A 25085-nucleotide genomic window follows, 5' to 3' on the forward strand; every position below is an offset into this window, starting at 1 on the left:
CCTCTCTCTCTCTCTCTCTCTCTCTCTCTCTCCCCCCTACCCCAACCCTTGTGACGGCTGCTTTCAGCTACTGCTCCAATGCCATGTCTTCCTACAGGCTGTCATGCTAGAAAGGATGGTCTTGGACTCTACAATATCTAGAATCGGGATCTCTGATTAAATGCTTTCCTTTAAAATTACCTTTGCGTGGTGTTCTATAATATTGATAGAAAAGTAAGACACACTAGTATCCAAACTGTTCCATATCCTAGAGGAAGACTAGCAGTAGTACAAACACTACCACATAGATGCCACAATGGTTAGCATCAACTAACTAGTTTCCGAAGAGATGAGACTGGCTGGTGCATAGGCTGGTGTGAGACTCTTTGGCTCAAATAAGCTCCCTGCCTCATCTTCCCAAGACACTGGCACTACACACAGCAATGGCACGTTTTTATTTCCTTTTTATTTCTAAGTTTCCAGGCTATGAGAGAAGAAAATTGCTCCAACTTCCCAATGTTCCAAGCTGAAAAGCATCTACTCCTCCAAAATGCTTAACTTTAATAGAAAGTAAAATAGTCTCAAGCTCAAATTCAACCATGCTAGCTAGGTCTGTCCCCTTGGGCAACCTTTAAACCTCAAGTTCTATGAGAATTAAGTAATATTAGGGGATTGAAATGAAATAAAAGTCTAAGTCCATTGTGACATGACATTCACTGGAAGATGGTAGATTATCCCCTCAGTCCTTGAGCACTTATAAATACAATATATAGCATATGTTCACAAAACAATTCTTGGAAATAAAACACAATGGGCACTCAGCAAATATTTTATACCACCAACACCTGCTCAAATCCTCTCTGAACTTTAATTCTAAATATCACTGCTTTTTATTGAATCAACGGAAATTTGAAAGAAGAAACAGAATAAACATCCAGAGATGATCAAGGGAGTTAGAAAAATCTTTATATAAAAGCTCATTGAGCTTTATATGAGCTGGGTGCTGTCAGTATTACTGAGAGGTGTACTGTTGCATCTGTCAATCTACAATTTTAAGTCACATAAACTCAAGAGCATTACAAAGGGATATGTTATTTTCTGTAGGAGAATAGAGAAGAGAGAAAAGAAAAAAAAGAGAGAGCTAGGACTTGATGCTAATGGCAAAGGAACCATGAATCAAATCTAAGCAATACCTATTAATTCTCTAAAACAAACAAGCAAACAAACAAAAATCCACCTAAAATGGCTGTAAACAAAGGATGTAGCTCAGTGGTAGAACACATGCCCAGAATGCATTTGACAATGAGTTTAATCCCAGCACCAAATTAACTAAGTAACTCATAGCTTTGAAGCTGGAAATAGTTTAGAAGAGTAGTTCGTCTGTGCCAACAATACAATAAATAGTTTTATAATAGTCCTGCTTACTTCCCAAATTGGAAGTCTGCTAATGAAATAAAAGATTCACCTATTAAAGCTGAATTGGGTCTTCCTCTGTGTCTTCCACCTGCTGGGCAAAGTCCTGATGTCGGAAATGACAGCAATAACAAGGAAGAACTAAACGAGGCAAAACAATTAACTCTATTAACTGTTAATGTATTTATTAGGATCAATTTTCAAAGAACTATGTGTATCTCTGTCTATGCAAATATGCAATACATTTGGGCAGGTGCCCACAAGACACTGGATCCTCTGAAGCTGGAATTACAAGTAGTTGAGAACCAAACTCAGGACCCATAGAAGAACAAGAAATATTCGAAACCACCAAGTCATCCCACGGGCCTCTACGTTCTATAGTTTGATAAAATCAGTTTCTAAGATGGCTAGGATAAAGACAAATAAAATATGTGGAAGAAACTGATCAACAGACCATTCTCACGCTGAAGACATTGCTGGTAAAAAGACAGGCTAATCCAAAACTTACAAAGGAAGACTAGAGTTCAGAATTTTCATGTAAATTATCTTAAAGAAACAAAACAAAAAACCTTACTGTGTACCACATAGAAAGTAGACGTAAGAGAGAAGATATAAAAATCTCCATGTTTTAAGATTTATTTATTTATCATGTATACAATATTCTGTCTGTGTGTATGCCTGCAGGCCAGAAGAGGGCACCAGACCCCATTACAGATGGTTGTGAGCCACCATGTGGTTGCTGGGAATTGAACTCAGGACCTCTGGAAGAGCAATCAGTGCTCTCAACCTCTGAGCCATCTGTCCAGTCCAAAATCTCCATATTTTAGAGTAAAGCCTTTTATGGAAATAAAAGACTAGCCCAACAAGTTATGGCAATGATAGTTTGCTTCAGCAACCACTGCTAAGGTTTGGGTATGACTGAGAATGTCATCCATGTTAGCAGCTGAGTTCTTGGTGTACCTGTGTTGAACCAGTGGACCTTTAAGGCTAATGCTAGTTCTTGCCTGGCCTCCAATCTTTCTCTGACTTCTTGGCTTACCATGTGATCTGTTTCTGCCTTTATTAGGCCTCCATTTAGAGAACCTCACCCAAAGTCAGGCACATGCGCCATTCTCCATTGGACTTTCGACCTCCAAAACCATAAACTACATGACATGCTACCGAATAAAGAGTAATCTGTTATCACAAGAGCTGAGCCTGGCTTTGCTGTACCCTTGTAACATTGGCTAGTGGCTGCCAGACAACCTTTCATTTCTCTCACATTATTATTTTACACTGTTTTCATCAGCAACACAGCGGGCTGCCAATCAAAGGGTCATTTGATAAAAGAAGATACAGATCACAAGAATGAAACTAACGTATTTTTTAGGACCACTGTTAAAAATTTAAAATAGAAAAATTACATTTTTGACATTAAATATTTAAATCAAGGCAATTCTTTTTAATATTCTTGTACACTGTAAAGATTTGTCATAAGTATTGGTTTAATAAAAGACAACTGGCCAGTAACCAGGCAGAAAGTATAGGCAGAGCAATCAGACTAGGAGAATTCTGTGAAGAAGAAAGGCAGATACACAGTCACCAGCCAGATGCAAAGGAAGCAAGATGAGAATGCCTCACTGAGAAAAGGTACCAAGCCACAAGGTTAAACCTAGACAAGAATTATGGGTTAATTTAAGTTTTAAGAGTTAGTTAATAATAAGCCTGAGCTAAAAGGCCAAACAGTTTATAATTCATGTAAACCTCTGGGTATCCCTTTGGGACTCAGCAGGTGCAGGACAAAAATTTCCATGTATAAACTATTATAATCATATTGCTATAAGAAGCTTAGAACCATTCAAATGTTTATATATTACCCTTTTATACCTAAATGTACAGCTTTTGGATTCTGTGTCAGTTACACAGAAAAAAAACTGGAAAGACCAAACTAAATGGAAAATAACAAAAGATTTATGTCAGATACAGATAAATACTTCAATAAGCTTGGAGTCAGAAAGAATAGAGAAGAAATAATAACCAGGTGTTTAATTTAAATCACAGATACAAGTAGTTCATATTCTCTTTTCATAGAACACCTGGATTGTATTTGTATTTAACAGCAATGATAAATGTCAAATAACTACTTGACCATCCTTCTGACTTCTAGGAAATACCATGTTGTGCAATCTGCTCAATGCAAAAAGTGCTTTTAGGAAAGAGCAAAGAAAGAGAACAGCATGTCTTAGTCACACAGATCAATTTCAAGACTACATAATGCTAAACTGTAAGTTCTGGGCTATGGCTCAGTGGTAAGACTTTAATGCAGCACCTGTGAAACCCCATTTTTAATTCTACCACCACAAAAACCCAACCAAACAACAAACAACAAAAAGCAACCAGATACAATGATCAATACGTGAACAGTGTTTAATCATTATACAATTTTAAATGTTTAACTTTTTTTTTTAAAAAGTCTCAGACAAGAACTTTAAATGTAGAAAAACTAAGACCACTAAAGTTTATTAACCCAGGACTGCATTGAAATAGAATTAGGGTTTTTATATAGAAATCCATAAATAATATCTAAGCTCTAGAGCAGTGGTTCTCAACCTTCCTAATGCTATAGCCCTTTTTAATACAGCTCTTCAAGCTATAGTGACCCCAATCATTGCATTATTTTGTTGTTACTTGATAACTGCAATTTACTGTTATGAATTGTGAATATTTGATATTCAGGATAACTGATATGTGGTCCCCAAATGGATAATGACTCACAGTTTGAGAATCACTGTTCTAAAACAAAGAAAATAATGAGTTCCTACCAAAAACATAAATATAAGAATTTTCCATATATTAATAATGGATTAGTTCCATCTATGAAATAGAAAACTAATGGATAATTCATTAACATTTTCTTGTTTGTCAGTTTTCGTAGTAACAATTATAGAAAACACATTAATCTAAAAAATCAAAAAAAAATCAAACAAATGATCTAAATTTAATAGGAGTAATTTGGCCTTTCCTTGAATGAAAGATGTTGAAAGGCTTAAATGAGAATGCGTGTAAAAATCTATCAATTACCTGTGCAATAAAAGTTACATTCCTCCACTCTATCCTTATCGAACCCATTATTAATGTGAAGTCTTATATCGCCTAAAGAGATGGATGACCCTTACAGCAGAACAAGCTCAGTGCCCCATTTTTTGAGACACAGCACCAAGTACTTAGCACTGCTTCCTGATTTACTAAAGTATAGTAAGGGTGAAGAAATGTAAAACAGAAGCTAATTGATAGGCTAAATGCATTAGTGCCTTCCAGTGCTCTCTCTATGAAAGGTTACTACCCCATCTCAGCTAAGTGCTGCGATCATAATTAAGTCTGATGGCACGTCCTAGATTTATACCAATATAATTACAAATATTACTTAGCTTAGTAATACAGTATGGCAAGAACAATGAGATGAGTAATTTAGATGATATTGCAAAGTGGGTTTTAATGTCTGAAACTTCTATTACAGTACACAGGATAAGTGCAAGTAGTGTAATTAAAACTAAAAGAGTCTGATCCTTATAACTCTACTGCTCGGCTCATTAAAATGCATGTTTTCTCAATTAATCCAAACTTTTCCATTAAAAACATAAAAATACACTTTCATTCCTTGGAAATAAATCTCCATGGTACTTATTATATTTAGAATCAAACACTAAATAACCATTACAGATAAGTACAAAAAAAAAAGAGAGAGAGAGAGAGAGGGAGCAAGAAGTTGTGCCCATAAAGCCTGACAAAGGAAGAAAAAGCAAATTAAAGGCTGCTTATTTTTCCATATAAGTCCCCAGTTTGGGCAAAGTGTTTGAAGACCTAGAAGATTAAGATCCCTGAGCAAACCTATGTAAAGTGTTCACTTAGCAGATAATTGCTATGAATTGACAGATTTCATAATATTTATGAGTTACAGCATTCTCTGATTACTGGTTCTCTTGATTTATATGACGCCTCGGTCACGTGTACAGAAAACTGTGGAATAATCACATTGCTGAAGAATGACTGCTCTTTCTTTTACTTCAATATATTGCTAAGAAACTTCTCTAAATATTAAACAGATAGAAACACAAGATGTTTATATATTTTATTTTATTACTTGTCATGAAAAGTTATTAGAGTATGTTGTTATTAAATTGTCTGCAAATTAGAATATTGATAATGGAGACACTTAACTTTTATATTGATATCACTCAATTTTCTTTAACTATTTAGCCTACTTTGTAAAGTAAATATTATCAGAAACAACAAATACATTTAAAATTTTTGACTCTTTATAATTCTTTAAAAGGGCATTAGATTTTTAAAGAAAATTTGAAAAAAAAATCAGTACATTTTAGGAGAAATTTGACTACGTAAAGATGTAAAAGAAAAAAAAAAAACCAAACCTGTGAAACAGCAATAAGAAAATGGAAAGGGGCTATATGATGTTGTACTAGGAAGGTGTTTGTACAGGAAACACAAGCAAAGAGTGACCAAGAAGATGACATCAAACTGAAGCGTTCCACACAGCAAAGGAAACGTCAGAGTGAAAAGAAATCCATCGACTCGGAGAGAGCACTCAGAAACTGTATGTCACAACTCAGACTCGGAGAAAGCACTCAGAAACTGTATGTCACAACAGGGAAGGAACCCAAGTACATGGAACTCAACAACAAACCCAAATAGCCTGGTTTTAAAAATGGGCAACAGACCTTTTTATAGACACACAAAGGTTAAGCCTCACTAATTGTCAGTCTCAGACAGAACTAGACTTCGTGAGCTATGCCTGTTGTCTTTGTAGTGAGCAGGACTGGGAGTTCTTCAGTGGGAAGCAAAATAACCCCCTATGTTACCCACTTAGTAAGAAGGACGACTAAGAAAAAAGAAAGTGAAAAGATAATCTCTGGCAAAATCACACAAGACGTAGGCTCTCCATGCATGGTTAGTGGAAATATAATTACAGCAATTAGGGCAAGCAGTATGGTGCTCCTGACGAGCCTACAAATGGGGCGACCACAGGCTCCCGTGATGCACTGCTGGACACTTGTCCAATGAAACCAGGAAAGAAAAGCACACTGCGCTCAACATGTTTGTTATATTCAAGAAAGGAAGCAATCTCTGTATCCGTCAACCCATTAATAGAAAAAAATCTTTAAGCTTTTAAAGAACAGTACATTTTTACAATGATATACTAATCACTCCCTTGCCCCACCCCATATTGCCCGCAAAAAGCGCTGGGGATATTGGTCAGTGATAGACTACTAATCAGCATAATGGCCTGGGTTAGTGACCTCTCATAGAAAAGGAACTGGAATGAACCTCACTTTGCCTTTGAAATCCTGTCATAGAACAACATGGATAGAACTGGCTATCATGTTAAGTAAAGTAAGCCAAGCAAGAAAGACAAGAGTTGCATGCTCTCCATCCTTAGAGGAAAATGCAAAATCTTGCCTTCTAGGAATTAAGAGGACCAAAGTAGCTGGCCATAAATTACACAAAAGTCAGAGGCTCAAGGCTCTGATGGTAGACAGCAATAATGTACTGTGGTATTTTTAAAAGACAAGAAGAATACAGTGTGGCTGTTGCAGTTTTGCCTTTTTCAAAAAAATGATAAATGCTTTAGGAGACAGATTTACTTACCCTTATTTAAACATCACATCATTTAAATATACATTAAAGCTTTACAGAAGACCTAATAAATATATTTAATTGTAACTTTTATGTATCAGTAAAAACTTTTAACTAACAAATAAATGAAAGAAATTTACTACAAAAATTTTATTAAAAATCACATGGAGACTATTATATAACGTAAAAGAATAATTTAGGGCAATCTAAAATTATTATAACTTGCTATAATTGGGAAAATGATATCTATATCACTTTATTTTAAAGGATAAAAAGAAACTAAAAAATAAGAGGATAGAGAGCATTTTAGAATATTATTTTAACCTGTGTTATATTTTTTATGCTGTGGAACATTTGTTTAATGATGCAAAAACATGTTGCATTTTTTTATGTTGCATTTGTTTAACTCTTGGAAGCTGTGTTACTTTGCCCATCTAGAACAACTGACTGATCTAATAAAGAGCTTAATGGCCAATAACAAGTCAGGAGAAAAGAGGCAGGGTTGACAGGCAGAGAGAATATATTAGAGGAGAAATCTGGGAGAAGATCTAGGAGCAAAAAAAGAGGAGAAAGAAAGGAAGGCTCCTGCGACCAGTCACCCAACTACAAAAGTAAGCCACAGAGTAGGAAGTAGAGTAAGAAATACAGAAATAAAAAAGGTAAAAGCCCAGAAGGAAAAAGTAGATAGGATAAATCAAGGAAAACTGGCTAGAAATAAGTCAAGTTAAGACTGGGCTTTTTAATAAGATTCCGTGTGATTATTTGGGAACTGGGTACGGGGTCCCCAAAAAGCAAAGAGCCAAAAGAGTAAAGAAAAACCAACTACAGAAAAGTCTTAATTTAAAAGCATTATTAGATTAAATGAGACTTTATTTCTCCAACTTGTAAAACATTTCTATAAAAATAGTCACTAATTTTAGATGGAACAGAATGTTTTATTCAGAAAGCAAATTTTCTGTAATGGCCTATCTTGCTACACAAAGATTTATGTCTCAAATAACAACAAAACAAAAACAAAACAACGACAACAAAATTCCACCTGTTTTGAAAAGCAGGTGGGTGGTGGGACCAGGCTCCAGTTTCATGACTATACTCAAATGCCTACCTCCTCAGCATGGGTGGGGCCATCACACACGTGTCTGCATTATCAAAGTCTACTTGCAAGAGGTATGCTTTATCAATGTGATATTTTACGAGAAAAATGGGCTTACAGTTATTTAAAAGAAGAGATTCTCCATTTTACACATTGTAAATTATATATTAAATTGCTAATCACCTGATTCAGTTTAAAACAACTTACATTTATAAGAAATGTAAATTGTAAGCCAGGCGATAGTAGAATGCACCTTTAATCCCAGCACTCGGGAGGCAGAGGGATCTCTGTGAGTTTGAGGCTTGTTTCAACTACAAATTGAGTTCCAGGACAGCAAAGATTATAAACAGAGAGAAACCCTGTCTAGAAAAAAGAAACAAACAAACAAAAGAAAACAAAGAAAACCCAGAAAGAAAGAAAAGAAGGAAAGAAGGAAGGAAAAAATCCAAGTTGTACGAAATGCAATCATCATTAAGAAAAGGTCAAATGCTCAAATGTTTGAGGTAATTCCTCAGAATCATGGGTAAGGTAAACAAACCATAACAAACAACACAAAACTCTCAAGACCTTAAAAAAGACAAACCATATATGCTTCATGAATAACAAAAACAAGTTAACACAACCGCTTTTGTATCTGTCCAAACATGCCAGTGCTGAAGCACATAAAAACCTGGCTGCACTTAAAGCAGCGAATGCATCAAAGTGTGCGTCTAGATTTTCAGAGACATAGCTGCATGCCGCTATACATGATACTGCCATGTCTTGTTACAGTGATAAGCGTATCTGCCTGGCTTTCCTCTGGACACATGTCTAGATGTTCCAATAGTTACCTGTCATTTATGATCCAGTTCAGACAGAGGTTCAGAGAGCTAAGATTTTTGCACCTCTTGACGATTTCCATCACAGTTTCATTGTCCAGTTCAGTGATATGACGGAGATCCAAACTGGAAAGGTTTCTCAGCTAATGACATAAAAAAAAATGAAAGATAAAAAAATAAGTCCAAGTTAATTCTCAAAAGTTATACTATCATTTCTCATGCAATAGGAGTAGCACCTCTGCTGTACATGAGATAGTCTAGCATTCAATTAAATATCGAAGTATTTTACAGAGAATACTTTGAATAACCATTGAAATCTATAATGTATATATGAATAGGCAAAACATAAAAAAGATTTTACTGAAGCACCTTTAAAATGAAGAACTAGCAACCTGTTGTAAAATAAGTAGAGAAGCTGCTGAACACATCACAGAAAGTACCTACAGCTGATAACTTCATGCAGTGTTAATCTTCACACATTTCAGCGTTTATCTTCAAAACTAAAACATCACTTTTATACAAGTTCTCTCATTTTATTCTATGAAATACACATAATCAACTCAGAGGTGTCCTGACAATACTCTGAGTTGGGACTATGAGAGTCACACGTTTTACTGTACCATGCCAACCCCTATTTCCTCATTTCTCTCATTCATTTTTATGATCCCTAGTTTCCCCTGATGTACAGTCTCAGAAGGTAAATTAATAATATTTACATAAAGATGTCAGGGTTTTGATTACCCACTTCAAATAAGGTACGGTTTCAAAATTTTTTGCTTAGTAACAAACAAAAGAACTAACATGAAAGCACATGTGTGATGGAGGTAGGTCTTGTATCTTATCTGTTGCTTTCATTGGTTAACTAATAAAGAAAACTGCTTGGCCCTCTGATAGGGTAGAATTTAGATAGGCGGAGTAGACACAGAACAAAATGCTGGGAGAAAGAAGCTGAGTCAGTGAGTCGCCATGATTCTCCCACTCCAGACAGACGCAGGTTAAGATCTTCCCTGGTAAGCCACCTCGTGGGCTACACAGATTATTAGAAATGGGTTAGATCAATATGTAAGAGCTAGTCAATAAGAGGCTAGAACTAATGGGCCAAGCAGTGTTTAAAAGAATACAGTTTCCATGTAATTATTTCGGGGCATAAGCTAGCCAGGCAGCCATGAGCCACTGTGGCAGGAACGCAGCCCGCAGCTCCGCTCTTAACACAACACGTGTGTACATATGCATGCCTTACTCTGCCACCTTATAAGGCAAGAGTGACTGCCCAGATGCCATTAGAGGAACTGTCCTGAAATAGAGAGATGGAGCTAGATTATCAACCAGGTCCAATTTAATTGGTGAACTTCTAAGTGGAGAATCTTCTCTGGCTTCAGAGAGATGTGACCGAAGCTACAGCAGCATCTGAACCATGAGAGCGGTGCAGCCTGCCTTGCCCAGGAGCTGGAAATGGAGAGTGGGGACTTTGTGCAAGGGGTTCAATGCTGGGAAAAGTCATGGTTCTTGGCTGACAGCCATGAAAAGTAAGGATGAAAACCTACAGCCCCAAAGGGCTTAATTCTGTCAATACCTGAATAAGCAAAACACACAGACTCTGTTGTTGAGCTTTCACAAGGCAAACCAACCCAGACCACACCCCAACTTTACCTGGAAAGACCTGGGACAGACAGACATCTAATTTAGGCAACAGTGGAATAATAAATTTGTGCAGTTTAAGCTAAGTAAGTGACAATTCACCACAGCAGCAGTTAGAAAGTAGGGCACAGAATTTACACAACTTGAAGGAGCTCTCCTAGGACTAGTTTGTCTTCTCTAGACCACCATCAAATTGTTCTTAGGGGAAGGTTATTGCTACAGGAAGCAGAATTGTAAGTTTGACCCAACTGCCAAAGGCCTCATAGCAGACAAGTCTCACCTTTGTCAATTCAGCTTAAATACTCCGAGAAGCAGACACTAAAGCCATGGTAATGGTAGTACACGTGCAGCTGTTGAGCAATATAAACATGACCAGGTTTCCGAGACCTGAGTCTTCAATTCATTCATATTTTGATTTTTGTATCTGTGTATAGTTGGTGGCTACTGTATTGTCACAGTTCATGAAAAGTCATGTAGGAGTTGGGGAGGAGTCAGCCAGGCAGCTCCCAAACTCACTTTGTATCTCAGATCACATGAGAGAAGCTACACACAGAGCTGAGACACCATGAGTCTCTGTTCTCTGAAGCAGGCTGCATAACTGCGGGAGAAAAGAGAAATGGAAAACCAGTCACTGTGGACACAATCCAGAGGCAGAAGTTTCCGCAGTGGCTCCTTCAAGGGCCATAAGGTTTCCTCTGCAGAGAAAAGCTTTTAAGAAGCCTCTTTACAATCTGCCTGTCAGGTCAGACGTTCAGTGAAGTGGAATCCAGCACAGCACCAGACCCAGAAATATCAAAACTGCAGAGAGAAGGCAAGAGCAGGAAAGAAGGGAGTTCTGAGGGGTTCCTGTCTGGTCAGTAGAGGCTGAGGGCCTCACTACCAGAAGCATACTATGAGAAAAGAGACTCACAGTTGCTGGGCCAATTCTGCATGGAGCTGCATGCAGTTAATTAAAGGTGTCACACACCTTTAAGCCCAGAGCTAGAGAGGCAGAAGCAGATGACTTCTGTGAGTTCCAGGCCAGCCAGGGTGGTTTTTCGGCCCTATCTGAAAAACAGAATACCACCAAAACAAGAACAACAACAAAAATCCTTTGGGCTGTCCAAACATCTCCAGGCAGCTGACCAGTCAAATGTCATCTAGCTTCTCTAGTACCCCTTCCTTCTAGGGACTCCTCACTACAACCATATAACCAACACACCATGACAGGCCCCACATGGGAGCTGTCACCTACAAAATCCTAACCCTTTGATCCTCGACCATTACCTCTCTGCAGTTTACACTGCTGAGAGGTAAACAAAACAAAGGAAAAACTATATAAAATACAGGATAGAATCCAGAATCTATAAATCAATTGAAGTTCAATAAAATTCCAAAGGGCTCACACTCGTATTTCTGCGATGTCTGCACGCCTCCCAATACCTGACATCTTTCCATGTGGCAAATGGAAATTAGAGCAGCCTGCAGCAATAACCTGGGAGCAAGGTGCAAAGCTGTGGAACGTGCACTCCCTTTACAACAAGTGAACATACGAAGATTGCAAGAGTCAGAGTGGACAGTAGTGGCAAGGGGACAAAGCTTTAAGTCCCAGCGTTTTCTTCAATAGACTGGCTACCATTTTTCAAGACAAGTAGCATAGTAATGATTTATAAGAAACTATGGGCAGGCAACAAAGAAAATTCGGCCCCCATCTTCTCAGTCAGATGCACACTTCAAAAACAAACATGTGCCAGAAGCAGAATCTAACCCCAGTGCTTGGGAAATGTCTTTGCTCTCACATATGAGAAGAAACTCTAAGTAGGAGGGGATTCTCCTGAAAAAGCAAAGGTGAAAGGATTCTGCAGCTGTAATCATTGACCAAGTGAATCAAAAGGAGAGGATCCTGGGTAGAACTGACATGCTCAGCAGAGACACCGAGAGCCTTTGGAGGTCACTACAAGGATCCTTTCGAAGCTAAGATCAGTTCCTTGCTATGGCCAGCAGGAAAGTAGGGCTATCAGTCCTATAGTGCTAACAGCTGATTCCTTCCAGTGAGTACACTCAAGTGAACCCAAGCTCTATAAGGAAATGCAGCTCTTTAGTAGACAGACAACTGTCAACAGTGAGGTGGCACCCATTCTTTCTGAAGCTGCTAAATTATTGGTTACGTATCATATACAAATAGAAGAATCCTGCATGTCGGTTGCAGGAGAAACTCTATTTGAAAAGAAGCCAGGGTTGAATACATTAAATTAATGTAATGAATGCCAAAGAAATAAGCATTTTAAAATGGTTAAATTGGTAAACCTTTTCAATTTTTTGGTAAAATATATTTTACCAAAATCAGAAGTCATTTTCAAAAAGAAATTAAATATGCACATAAAAACTGTTCAAAAGAAAAAGAAAAGGAAGAAAATATCCAATTGTTTGTACTAGTACTTTCCCTCATAGCAATGAAGGCCTTGAGGATCACAAAGGTCTAAGCAACTGGTCAAGATGGGTAACAGACTGGGAGAGAGATGGTAGCAAATCCAAACTATGTTACAAATGGTGCAGGACAATTCTGTATTCTGTCAATTATGTTTTAAATAAATGCTGATTGGCCATTAGTCAGGCAGGAAGTATAGGCGGGACAACCAGACAGGAAGTAGAGGCAGGGAAATGAGAACAGGAGTATTCTGGGAAGAAGGAAGGTCTTTCCACAGTCCTGGCCAGACTATGAAGAAGGAAGATGTAAACTACCCCACCCCAAAAGGTACTGAGCCATGTGGCTAAGATATACTAGAATAATGGGCTAACTGTAAGTTATAACAGTTAATAAGAAGCCTGAGCTGATGGGCCAATCAGTTTATGATTAATGTAGACTTCTGTGTATTCTCTTTGGGATTTACCGACTGTGGGAACTGGGCATGACAGAAACCCCAACAAGCAGGCCCTCAGGTTACATACAGAATTGTAAAAATCCAGACATCCCATGGAACTAATCCACAGCAGGAAAATGCAGTACCAGGGCTGAGCTATGGGTAACGTAAGTCTTGTTTGACTGACTTTTGAACTCTCCACATCCAAAAGATGGCACTAGCCATCTGTGCCTGTTACTGCCGAATGTTCATGATCCTGACGTTAGAAGTTTACAGGTATACCACATACAGGCTCTCACACCAGAGCTTTGCAGGACAACACAGAAAATTACTTGACCCATTAAGGCTCATTCTTTGTGATCTGGTAGTTCCTGACTGGCATGTGTTCACAGGGTCTTCCTGATGAACATTTTGACCAATACTAGTAGAAATATAACAATATCCAGAGTCAGCTGGAGGAATCTAAGTCCCAGTAGATCATCACAAGATGAACCCAACATCTATTCAAAACTCCACAAACAACCCTGTCAAATTCATCACATCCATTTCCTTGATAGGGAATATTATAACAGTGCCCTCCAGTGTTTCATAAAAAGCTACCTAAAATAATTCCTCATAGTCTGAAACAGGTAATTAATTTAGAAAACTGATATTTTAAAAAACTTGCTTTGTTATAATTCACCAGTAGTCTTGGGTTATACAAATCACAAAGGATTTGAGTAAGTAGGGCCTTTTTACCAGGAGCTTGTGAAGGCCTCACTCCTATTTTCAGAAACATCATAAGGTAAAAAAAAAAAAAAAAAACCCTAAGTCAGAACGTGGATGTAAGTAATCACTTTTCAGTTTAAAACAGCATTGTGAGGGAAAAAAATAACTTGTATCTATTTGCATAAAAGAACAAAATTAATCTTTGCTTGGTATGGCCAAGTCTGTACTTAAATATAAAATGAGATACCCAATCATTACCTAGGTAACATGGAATGAGGACTATAAAGATGTCTACAATGACTTCAAATTTTTCTTAGGATAAAGAAAAGATGAAAGAAAGAGAAAGAAGAAAAAAGGAGGGGTGGAAGTTGTGGAGGCCCAGATAGGAGGATCAAAATACACACCCAAGAAGGAAGAGAGGGAGAAAGAAAGGGAGGAAGAAAGAAAGGGTGGGAGGGAAGGAGGAAGGGAGAAATGGGGATGGCCACATTATACAAGCTGACTACTGATGGAGGTGGGTCTTGTATCTTATCTGTTGCTTTCATTGGTTAACTAATAAAGAAAATTGCTTGGCTTGATAGGACAGAAAATTAGGCAGGCGGAGTAGACAGACAGAATGCTGGGAGAAAAAAGCCGAGTCAGGCAGTCGCCATGATTCTCCCACCCAACACAGCCGCAGGTTAAGATCTTCCCTGGTAAGCCACCTCGTGGGCTACACAGATTATTAGAAATGGGTTAGATCAATATGTAAGAGCTAGCCAATAAGAGGCTGGAACTAATGGGCCAGGCAGTGTTTAAAAGAATACAGTTTCCGTGTAATTATTTCGGGTATAAAGCTAGCCGTGCAGGCAGCCGGGCGTCAGGAACGCAGCCTGCCGCTCTTATTACAACAGAGTGACCGTATTACATCTACAGACTACAATAAATGCAACTAGTAGACTCAGGCTGTTGTCGCAAAAGCCAAATGGATATCCCACTCTTTTAGGCTAATTCAGTGGTTTGAACCAGAATGTGCCCTATAGGTTCACATTTTGGAATACTTTGTCATCAGTTAGTGGAACTGTTGGGGAAGGATTAGAAGGTATGACCCTATTGAAGAAACTGTGTCATTGGGGACAGACTTAAGATTTCAAAGACCGGCGCTATTTTAGTGTGTTCTCTACTTCCTGTTTATGTATCAGGATGTGAGCTCTCAACATTCATGCTGCCAGACTCCCTGCCATGATGGTGAAGAACTCGCATCCGTCTGGAATGAAAGCCTCAAATAAATCCTTCTTTCTTTGAGTTGTCTTAGTCATGATATTTTATCACAGAAATAAAAAAGTAAGTACAAAGATAATATAAGAACAATTGGAGGTAATAATTTTTGAAAACAATAAAACAATCTGTATAAAACAAACTATATATGACAATTAGTACCTAAATAACTCCTAGCTCTGTCACATTACATTTATTAGGAGTATGTTCCTATGCAATCAGTTATAACTGCTGGGGAATAAAATCAAGGTTAAGACTGGCTGCCTGACTAATGGCATTGGTTCTGGAACTTAAGCAATCACACAGCCAAACTTCCAGAAGCCTGTAAAGATGAAAACCAGGCTGAAGCCCAAAGGCAAAGGCAGAGAGGGCTAGAGGAAGGCATCATGAGGAAATAAATAAGACTGAGTCACAGATCTTGAAGAGTAAAACCACAAAATGAGAAAACTCAGAATGCTGGGAATAGAAAGGAGAAAACAGAAGCTGTCTATCTGGAAGACAGGAAGAGATCCACACGCTGACCAGGTCTGACAGGAGCACAAGAGCAGCTGATGGACAGTAGCACCCTTTCTGTGCAGCGCTTTGGTTCAAGGCTGGCAATGCTATGCATAGTAATCAAAAGATTCATACGTCACATTTATGACATCAGACAAATCCTTCCCATGACATCATGAAGCTGGAAGCACCACAGTAGAATTGGGAGGTGTTTAAATCACTTTGAAGCATGGCACAAACAATAAGACCACTAATGCTAAGTATGAAAACAAGAATTCTAGAATCTTGTAATCTAGGGCAAGTCCACAATAGTACTCAGGCATGTTTCTATGTGTTCCTTCCAACCTCCTCCTCTTCCTCCTCCTCCTCTTCCTCCTTCCCCATCTCCTTCTTCTTTTTGTGGTTTTTCAAGACTAGGTTTCTCTGTAGCTTTGGAGCCTGTCCTGGAACTAGCTTTTATAGATCAAGCTGTCCTTGAACTCACAGAGATCCACCTGTTTCTGCTAGGATTGAAGGCATGAGCCACCATACTCAGCCCTTTCCAACATTCTTTTAAAGTTATTTTTGATTATTATAGCTTTCTTTTTTCTTTTATTTTTGAGATTATAATATAATTGCATCCTTTTTCCTTTCCTCCCTCCTTCTTGCTCTTCCAAATTTATGGACCCTTTTTTATCATTAAATGTTGCTACATGCACACTTAATGTTTATATTTAGAAAAACTTACATATATTTAGGAATAATATGTATTTAGTAAATATATAATATAAATTATTCCTAAATATAAACTGCTCTGTCTATATGTTTTCAGGGCTGACCATTTGGAGAGAACCTACAACCACCACTGTACTAAATCAGCATGATACCTAACTACATTCAAACATTCTAAACATTTATAGCCTTATATTCATAGCTAAGTGTGGTTCCTTCATCAAGAAAATGTCTCTTTGCAATAGATGGAGCCTACTACAGGAAACCACAACCAATCAAAATGCAGAATTGTAATGTCCAGTACCAATGGCTACATCTACAAAACACTTCCTCACCTAAGGCTGAGGGGACATTACAGAAGAGGGGCAGAAAGATTACAAGATTTGGAGGATCAGGGAGTTTGTTGTGAGACTGTCTCAGAAGCTACACCCAAAAAGTCTCACCAATATGACCACCTAAGTTTGTGCTCAACAAGGAAAGCAATACACAAGCAAAGTGAATGGGGGAAAGAGCATGAGGTCTCAATCTGACACAAAGGACTACAGGCAGTTAAGGAATACTGAGACTGAGAAAACAGTCTTCTCCAGGGAAGAGTACACCGATTGGCTACTTAGTCACCATGACCTTCTGTCTCCTGCAGGTTGAGTTCTGCCATTCTCCTATCACATCTGAGATCTCTCTCATTTGATTCAGCACTCTGGTTTGCTTTCTAGGGTATTTTACCACCCTGCTTCTCCTCAGAGCTGTCCCTCTGACTCTTTCTTGTATATCACTGTTCACAATGAACTTTCTTAAATCATTTTACTGACATCTCTCTCTCACCATATCCAAAGTCTCTAGGAAAGAAAAGTCCTTATGCTGCCTCCTTTAGTGTCTATGCCCTACCATTTTCTAGAAACATATAAACTAACTCAAACTCCCCCCTCCCCCCAGCAAACTTGAGTGCTTGTCCCTGTGCCTAGTCACCTGTGGCCACTGCTTCAGGCTGGTCTCACAGGACTCATTTGGGATAAGTTGAAAATGCTGCTTCTTACTCTCCTATTATTTAATTATCTGGGTCAGATCTCATCTTCTCTGTAGGTTCTTGGTGACTTTAGGGAAAAGAAAAAATGTTCTCAGAAAATATACTTGCCTTAGCACAAGTTTTAAAGCAAGCAATTTCTAGTCATTTATGCCCTATGGGAGGAGACCACTGGCTGGCATGTTTCTACTCTCAAATACTCAGCACCCCTCTGGCTGCTCCAAACCTCCCCCTTCCCTGCTCTGTACTCTCCCTCCCTCAAGCCCTGGCAATGCTCATGAACAACTTCTCACACACACATCTGAAATCAGCTGACTCAGCTCTTAGACTCTGTTGTGCAATGTTAACTGAAGATCTGCTTTTGCTATGGGGCATCTGTTTAATGATTCAAAGATGTGTTGCATTCCTTTCTGCTGCATTTGTTTAACTCTGCGAAGCTCTGTTACTTTGCCTGTCTAAAATACCAGATTGGTCTAATAAAGAGCTGAAAGGCCCATAGCAAGTCAGGAGAAAGAATAGGTTGGGCAGGCAGGCAGAGAATAAATAGGAGAAGAAATATGGGAAGAGAAGCAAGAAAAGGAGAGGAGGACTCCAGAGACAAGCCACCCAGCTACACAGCAAGCCACAGAGTAAGAAGTAAAGAACAGTATACAGGGCAGTGGTGGTGCATGCCTTTAATGCCAGCACTCAGGAGGCAGATACAGCATATCTCTGTAAGTTTGAGGCCAGCCTGGTCTACAGAGTTCCAGTACAGGCTCCTAAAGTTACAGAGAAACTCTGTCTGAAAAACAAAACAAAAAAATAAGAAAAAGAAAACAACAACAAAGGTATACAGGAATAGAAAAAGGTAAAAGCCCAGAAGTATAAGGCAGATAGGTTAAGTTAAAGAAAGATGGCTATAAACAAGCCAAGCTAAGGCTAGGCATTCATATGAGAGAATAAGCCTCCATGAATTTATTTGGGAGTTGGGTAATGGGTCCCCCACAGACTCCAAAACAAACAACTCTGGTCCATCCAGCAGTCATGGTGTCTTCTTCTCATCCTCTTCCCTGACACTGCTTAAAAGATTCTTTACATCTGGCCTGAACCTTGACTATACATTAGGAGCAGGTGGAAAATTTTAAAAACATTCATATGATATTTAGAAATAAATATAAACAAAACACAAATATAAATATGTAACCACAATTAATAAAAAAAGGGGGCATGAATTTAAAAGAGAAAAAGGAAGGAAGGGTATATGGGAGGATTTGGAACGAGGAAAGAAATGGGAATGATGTGACTATGCTGTAATCTGAAAAAAATTGTGAAAAGTAAACTATGAAATTCTCAAAGAAGAATGTTGTGTTTTTAAAAGGTATTTGAGGGAAGGTAATAAAGGCATTCTAATATTTTATGTCTGAATGCCTAGATACTCAAAGAACAGACTGGATGAATTTAGGTGTCATCAGTCATAAAAGATATTTATGCTTCTAAATTTAATATCTAACTGTATAAATTGTGGGGTGTGGGTGTGTGTATGATAAATTAGTTTTGTACAAACATTAGCTTATCATTAATAGTGAATAAAATGTATTGATGTCTAGAAATGCACACATATAGTAATAAAACAAAATACATATATCTGTGGTGTTAAAGAGTGATTGACAACTTGACACCATATAAAATCACCCAGGAGACAAATACCAGAGTCGCTCTGTGAGAATATCTCTATCAGGATATAAGCAGTCCTAGTCCATGGCTGAGGTTCCACACTGAATAAGAAAAAGAAACAAACTCAATTGTTTTACTATAAAAATGGTGGCAATGATGGCCCAGCTATCTGGGGCAGGTACACAGGGCCACGTTCACACTTCACTTCCTTGGCCTACCCATTTGTAATTCAGCTAGCACACACCCTTGGGCAGAACTCAGCACAGAAGCCTGGCTCTATGCAAACCCAGGAAAAGTCTCATTCTTGCACCAGTGTGCACCATGTTGCTTTACGTTCGTATCTAGTGAAGTATCTGTGCCCCAGCACAGAAAAGCATAAGCTGCAGCTGCAGCTCAGCACGGAGCACTGCCGTGCTGTGCTACCTGTGCTTGACACCGCAGCACACAAAGCACTAACACAAGTGTGTTTAAATGAGTAAACAGGATAAAAACGCTAGAAATCTCAAATTCTGTCTAGAAAAAAACTTGCTTTCATGTTATTTTAAAGTGTTCTATATATTAACTGAAAAACAATTCAAACAAAAAGCGATGTAAACTATAAAAAATACTTTAAGGATAACGTCTCTAAGATTCTGGAAGTCAGATCAGGTGCTCAATGTTTTCAGCAGCTGGTGGAGCCTCTCCCCACCCCAACATTTAACACCACCAAAAAGGTTTCACAATATGGAGGCCGCATCAGCAGGTCCCCACAGCTTTTCTTCACTTCACCAGAGGTCTGGAATTCACTACAAGCCAGATGGCCAAGGCATTATATAAAATCTTTCTTTATATGCAATAAGCCATGTTTATCACAATAAACATTTCATCTCTCTCTTTCTCTCCCCTCCCTCCTTCTCTCCCATCTCCCCGTCTCTGGCTGTCTCTGTATAATTTCTTATTTCTACCTTTTTCCAAAATCCACAAAAAAAGTGACAAGTCTGATATTACCTCAAACTGGAGTATCAGACGACGTATCTAAATGAGCAAGGAATCAGAACCTAGGCCTTAAAGAAATCTCAGTGCAGATTTAGAAATACTGTTTCTTAGACAAATCATATCTACTCACTCATACATAGTTTTAGACATAAAGCAAAGAAAAACATACTACAAATCACAATCCCAGAGAACCTAGACAACAATGAGGACACTAAGAGAGGCATACATGGATCTAATCTACATGGGAAGTAGGAAAAGACAAGATCTCCTGAGTAAATTGGGAAAATGGGGACCATGCAAGAGGGCTGAAGAAGAGGGGAAAGGAAGGGAGCAGAGAGAAATGTATAGCTCAATAAAATTAATTAAAAAAAAGAAATACTGTTTCTTCAACCACTTTGAAATTGCATTCGAGTTAAACATTAATGGCTCTTACCATACTCCCAATCACCTAGCCATGAATACTTAAGGAGTGATCACCTCCAGGGGTTTTAAAACAACGGCTTACAAGAGCCGAATGCCAAAAAGGCTGGTGAGGAGTTATACTCCAAAGCACTCAGGAGTTCTCCAAATACTGACTCATATCTTTTTACTTAGCTTCACCCGATTCTACAAGCAGTTCCAAGAAGCGACAATGTTTGGTTATGAAAGTTTTTAACTTTAGAATTAGTTAAGTTTTTACTGGTGACTCTTCTCATTATACTAATGGTAAAAGCTCCCAGCAAAGAGCTAAAATTCCAGCATAATGACTGTGTGGTGAGTAGTTACTCAATTATTTTAAAAAAAAAAAAACTGGCTTTCTATAGTTTTATTTGAAGCAAATATAATAAAATTGAACTATATTATCATTAAAGTAAATAACACAAAGTTTCAAAATGAATTGGGGAAATGTATAGCATTGTATAGAAACCTACTTTCTGACAGAAGTAACTGTCCATTGTGACTCCTAAACATTCAGTTAATGAAATGAAACTTAAAATAACAGTATCTAGTAAACATCTAAAGTAAAACTTTATCAAATTTATGGTTTACCTTGACAATTGTTCTGAATCTTAAACCTTCCTTTTATCTGTAAAAAGCAATGACTTTTGAAAAGAAACAGAAGCACTGAAATGGTACAATCTATTTTAATTACCTATCAAAGTCATCCAATATATAATATCAAATAACTGGCAGCTAATAACCAATAGCACACATACGTAGCTTATAATAGGTAACTTGTTGGCTGGTTTTCTTACATTTGCCTTTGTAGACTGACATTACAAGTTTCAGCAATTAAAAAACACTTCATGTTTGCTATTACTAAAAGACTATGTTAAAATCATCCTTCTATATTTAACACAGCATCTACACTGACACCCCCGCTCCAGAATTTCATAGCTTCATTATTCATAACTGTCATGTAAACTGGCCTGCCCTTATCTCTCCAGTACAGATTCAAGGCAGCACTACAGGCAATGCTAGCATAGAGCAGTGTCAAATCTGAGTTACATCCTATGCCCAATCCTCTATTCCCTGAAAGAAAATAAAAATCAGTGCAGTTGTTATGTGCTCTCATATAAGAAACCTAGCTGGATGCAGAAATATCAGTCAGTTTAATCAGAAAAAAATTACTAATAAGTTCATGTTACATGAGGGGAATATCAGTAAAGGAAAAAGATATTCTAGAAAAAGAGAAGCTGAATAAACTGGACTTGGCAGTATATGACTGAGAATTAGCCATAGCAAGAAAGCCTAACATTGCAAAGTCGAGGGCAAAAGGGAGACTGAGCATGCCTGGAATCCACAGGCCATGTTAACATAGCAAGTTAGAGCTACTCAAAGGAAGGACACAGAATAAAAGGGCTGGGACAAATGTCGGTACTAAAAACAGTGGAACGCAGACAATGGCATAGCCTCCCTCTTTCTTTTTTCTGTTCCATTAAATATACACTGCAGAGTGAAGTCCTGTATAATGTCCAGGTATAAAAGCACGTGCTTAGAAAAGATTCGTGTGTGTGTGTGTGTGTGTGTGTGTGTGTGTGTGTGTGTGTGTGTCTGTGTGTGTAAGATTTTTTATGTTAAGAACTTCATACCTTTTTTGATCACATTAACCACAATCCACTTTTCCTCCTAACCCCTCTCAGATCTAACCCTACCCCCACTTTTTCTCTTTTTCTTTATTATTAGTACATGAATATATGCATATAAGTATATAATAATTATAAGTATATAAATACAACCTGATGAGTATGTTTAGTGTTGCTTGTATGTATCTGATTTTAGGCTGGCCATTAGGTATTGGAATACCAAGTAAGGGGCTTAGCCCTGGAGAAGACTCATTAACTGCCTGTGGTCTTTACCTGGGGTAGTACCCCAGGGGATTTCACCCATCCACACTGGCATGTCAACTAGTATTATTATTACTCAGGTCTTGCTGAGTAATATTGGGCTACAATATTGTTGAGATTTCATGGGTGTACACAATCTTGGAGCAGATGTGCTGGTCCTTTGGCTCCTACAATTTAAAAGGAGGATTCTAAAAAGCAAACAGTTCTTGGAGCAGCCCAAAGCAAAGGACAAGCAGGGGAAAGGGTGGGGTTTTGCAGCAACAACAAAAATGATGCCGTCTATCTATGGAAGTCCTTACGGCAATCCAGAAATGGGATAATTGCAAGGGTATTATTGTATCCTGCCTAAAATCCTACAGTGCTCTTCTTTGAGCCTGCAGAAAGTTTAAAAGTTACAACTTGAGCAGTTTGCTTGGGAACAAGTGTGCATGCTCCATTGTTAAGCTCCAATATTAAATGCCAATTTCATACTGAAATAAGCACCTCTGATCAAAACAATCACCAATCATTTCTCTAGCTACATTAGGAAGCTGTTCCTTGGGTAGGTGGAGGGATGTGGTTTGCCAATCACCCACTGCGCTATAATCAGTTGAAAAAACTGAAAAGATATTTATATTGAGGGAAAACCTACACTCCTAAAGGTTTTGTAAATACAATGATCAACAGCTTCTGTGTAAACAACTGAGGCAACACTTGGCTGCCAAGCTAACAATCAAGAAGCAAAGCTGCCTTACAGGGTTTCTCTAGTGCATCTAACGAACAGTAATTTCAGGACCAAATGTAAACCAAAAAGTCACAGTGAATAATGACAGAGGCCAAGATCTGGTTAAATGTTAAAGCTTCACACAGAAATGTCTGAACATCCTACTCTTCTATATAAGCTAACTTCTGACTCACAGGGAGACACCAAGGAAGGTAATTCTCATTTTCAAAGAAAAAAAGAGGCACAAGGTAACAGTTCATATTCTAGACAACCATTATAAACTAAGCATAGTGTTACAATGATAAGAAATACATGATCCTTTGGGTTCTCAGTGTCTCAAGATTAGCATGGGGTGTCTTGTGAATACTTTTATGAGTGCATATGCAACAAGTACACAGGTAGGAGCTTCTCTGCACTGACAAGCCTGCCCCAGATAATCAATGTATTGCTTAAAAATGAGACAATTAACTATAAAGAGAATACTAAAGACAAATTATTAAAACTATAAAGTGATTGCCAATGCTTTAATAAATCATCTTTTAAATTAAGTAGATTCTATTTAATTCTATACTCCACAATGTTTACTTGAAAGTAATAAATATATTCACCTTTATATCAATAGTACATTTCCTGACTATATTACTAAGTTGTTATCAATGAGGCCTAAGTCTTATTACTTTATGCAGGCAGTTATATTCTACTGACTTATAAGTGAAACTTGATGCATTTCAACACCACTGCTTTATAAGTCAAAAGAGATATGCAATAGAATCACATTGATCTGCAAATAAAATTTCCATCACAACAGTATGAACTAATTTTAAAGGATAAAAACTGGCTGGAAGTAATATCTCACAATACATTTTTGAATAAAGACTGACCTTGTGTTTGACATCTAATGAAGTAACACTGAAATCCTCTTTGTAAAGTTATTTACAACAAAATTCAAAAGTGTGTGATAAAAATCCAAAAAGTGAATGGAAGATAATAAAAGCACAGTAAAATAATATTTAAAGTGTAACTACAAGAGTTAAGCAAAGCCCTTTCAAAAAGACCCATCAGCTCTTCATTTTATGTCATGTATTTCTATTAAGCAACTGTATCACAGAAGAGGTTCCATGGAGAATCTCATTTGCTCATTTTATTTGTTAGGACTTTCATAGGTCAGTCATTACAAAGATGAATTCATTTATTTTACTGGTGTCACACTGATACATCTTGCTATTTCAGGGGCTGACATGAGAATGTAGCACAAATAAATAAATATATTACTGCTAGAGTAGGAGTAGCAGAGCTATGAAATGCGAAGAGTAGTCCCACAGAGAAGGCATTTCCCACTTAACACTGACAACACTAGATGTGACAAATTACTGAACCTTCCTGGTAAAAATAAATATCAGTCACTAATTTGGGAACTAAGAAGAAGCTAGAATAGTAAATCCCGTTTGTATATCACTATAGGACAACGCATGTTAAATTATTTTTAAATACTATCTCATCTATTCACTGTTAACTAAATCATCTTTAAGGGATGAGCAGAAAAAGAAAAAAAGCATAGCTCTGAGGAGCAACAGAGTCATTAATATTAACATTCAGCAGAGACACTGGGTAGAGAACGAGACAAAGTTCTTAAGTAATGTTTGCCTTAAAAATTATTTTACTCTTATAATATAATAGCTAGCAGCTAGAAGTAGAGTGCTAAGAAACTTTTGTAGGTCATTATAAATTCTTTCATTTTATCTAATTTTTAAATTCTTTACATAAATGGTAAGCATTCTTCCTTATATAATATAAAGTAGGTAAATGTCATTGTCATCACCAGC

The 25085-nt window shown here is 37.8% G+C and overlaps 1 protein-coding gene across 2 annotated transcripts in view; it reads right to left on the bottom strand.

Moving 5' to 3' along the window:
* Nucleotides 1-25085, bottom strand: part of Fbxl17 (F-box and leucine rich repeat protein 17) — a 474904-nt gene that overhangs the window by 298520 nt on the left and 151299 nt on the right. For both annotated transcript variants that reach the window (XM_050153522.1, XM_050153524.1), the window contains one exon: nt 8947-9077. In XM_050153522.1, coding sequence (XP_050009479.1) covers nt 8947-9077 — 131 coding nt within the window. The remainder of the gene's footprint in view (nt 1-8946; nt 9078-25085) is intronic.

The sequence above is a fragment of the Alexandromys fortis genome, unplaced genomic scaffold, assembly GCF_014885135.2.
Source record: "Alexandromys fortis isolate MF-2015 unplaced genomic scaffold, M_Fortis_MF-2015_v1.1 scaffold_61, whole genome shotgun sequence".
In the NCBI taxonomy this organism is placed as follows: Eukaryota; Metazoa; Chordata; class Mammalia; order Rodentia; family Cricetidae; genus Alexandromys; species Alexandromys fortis.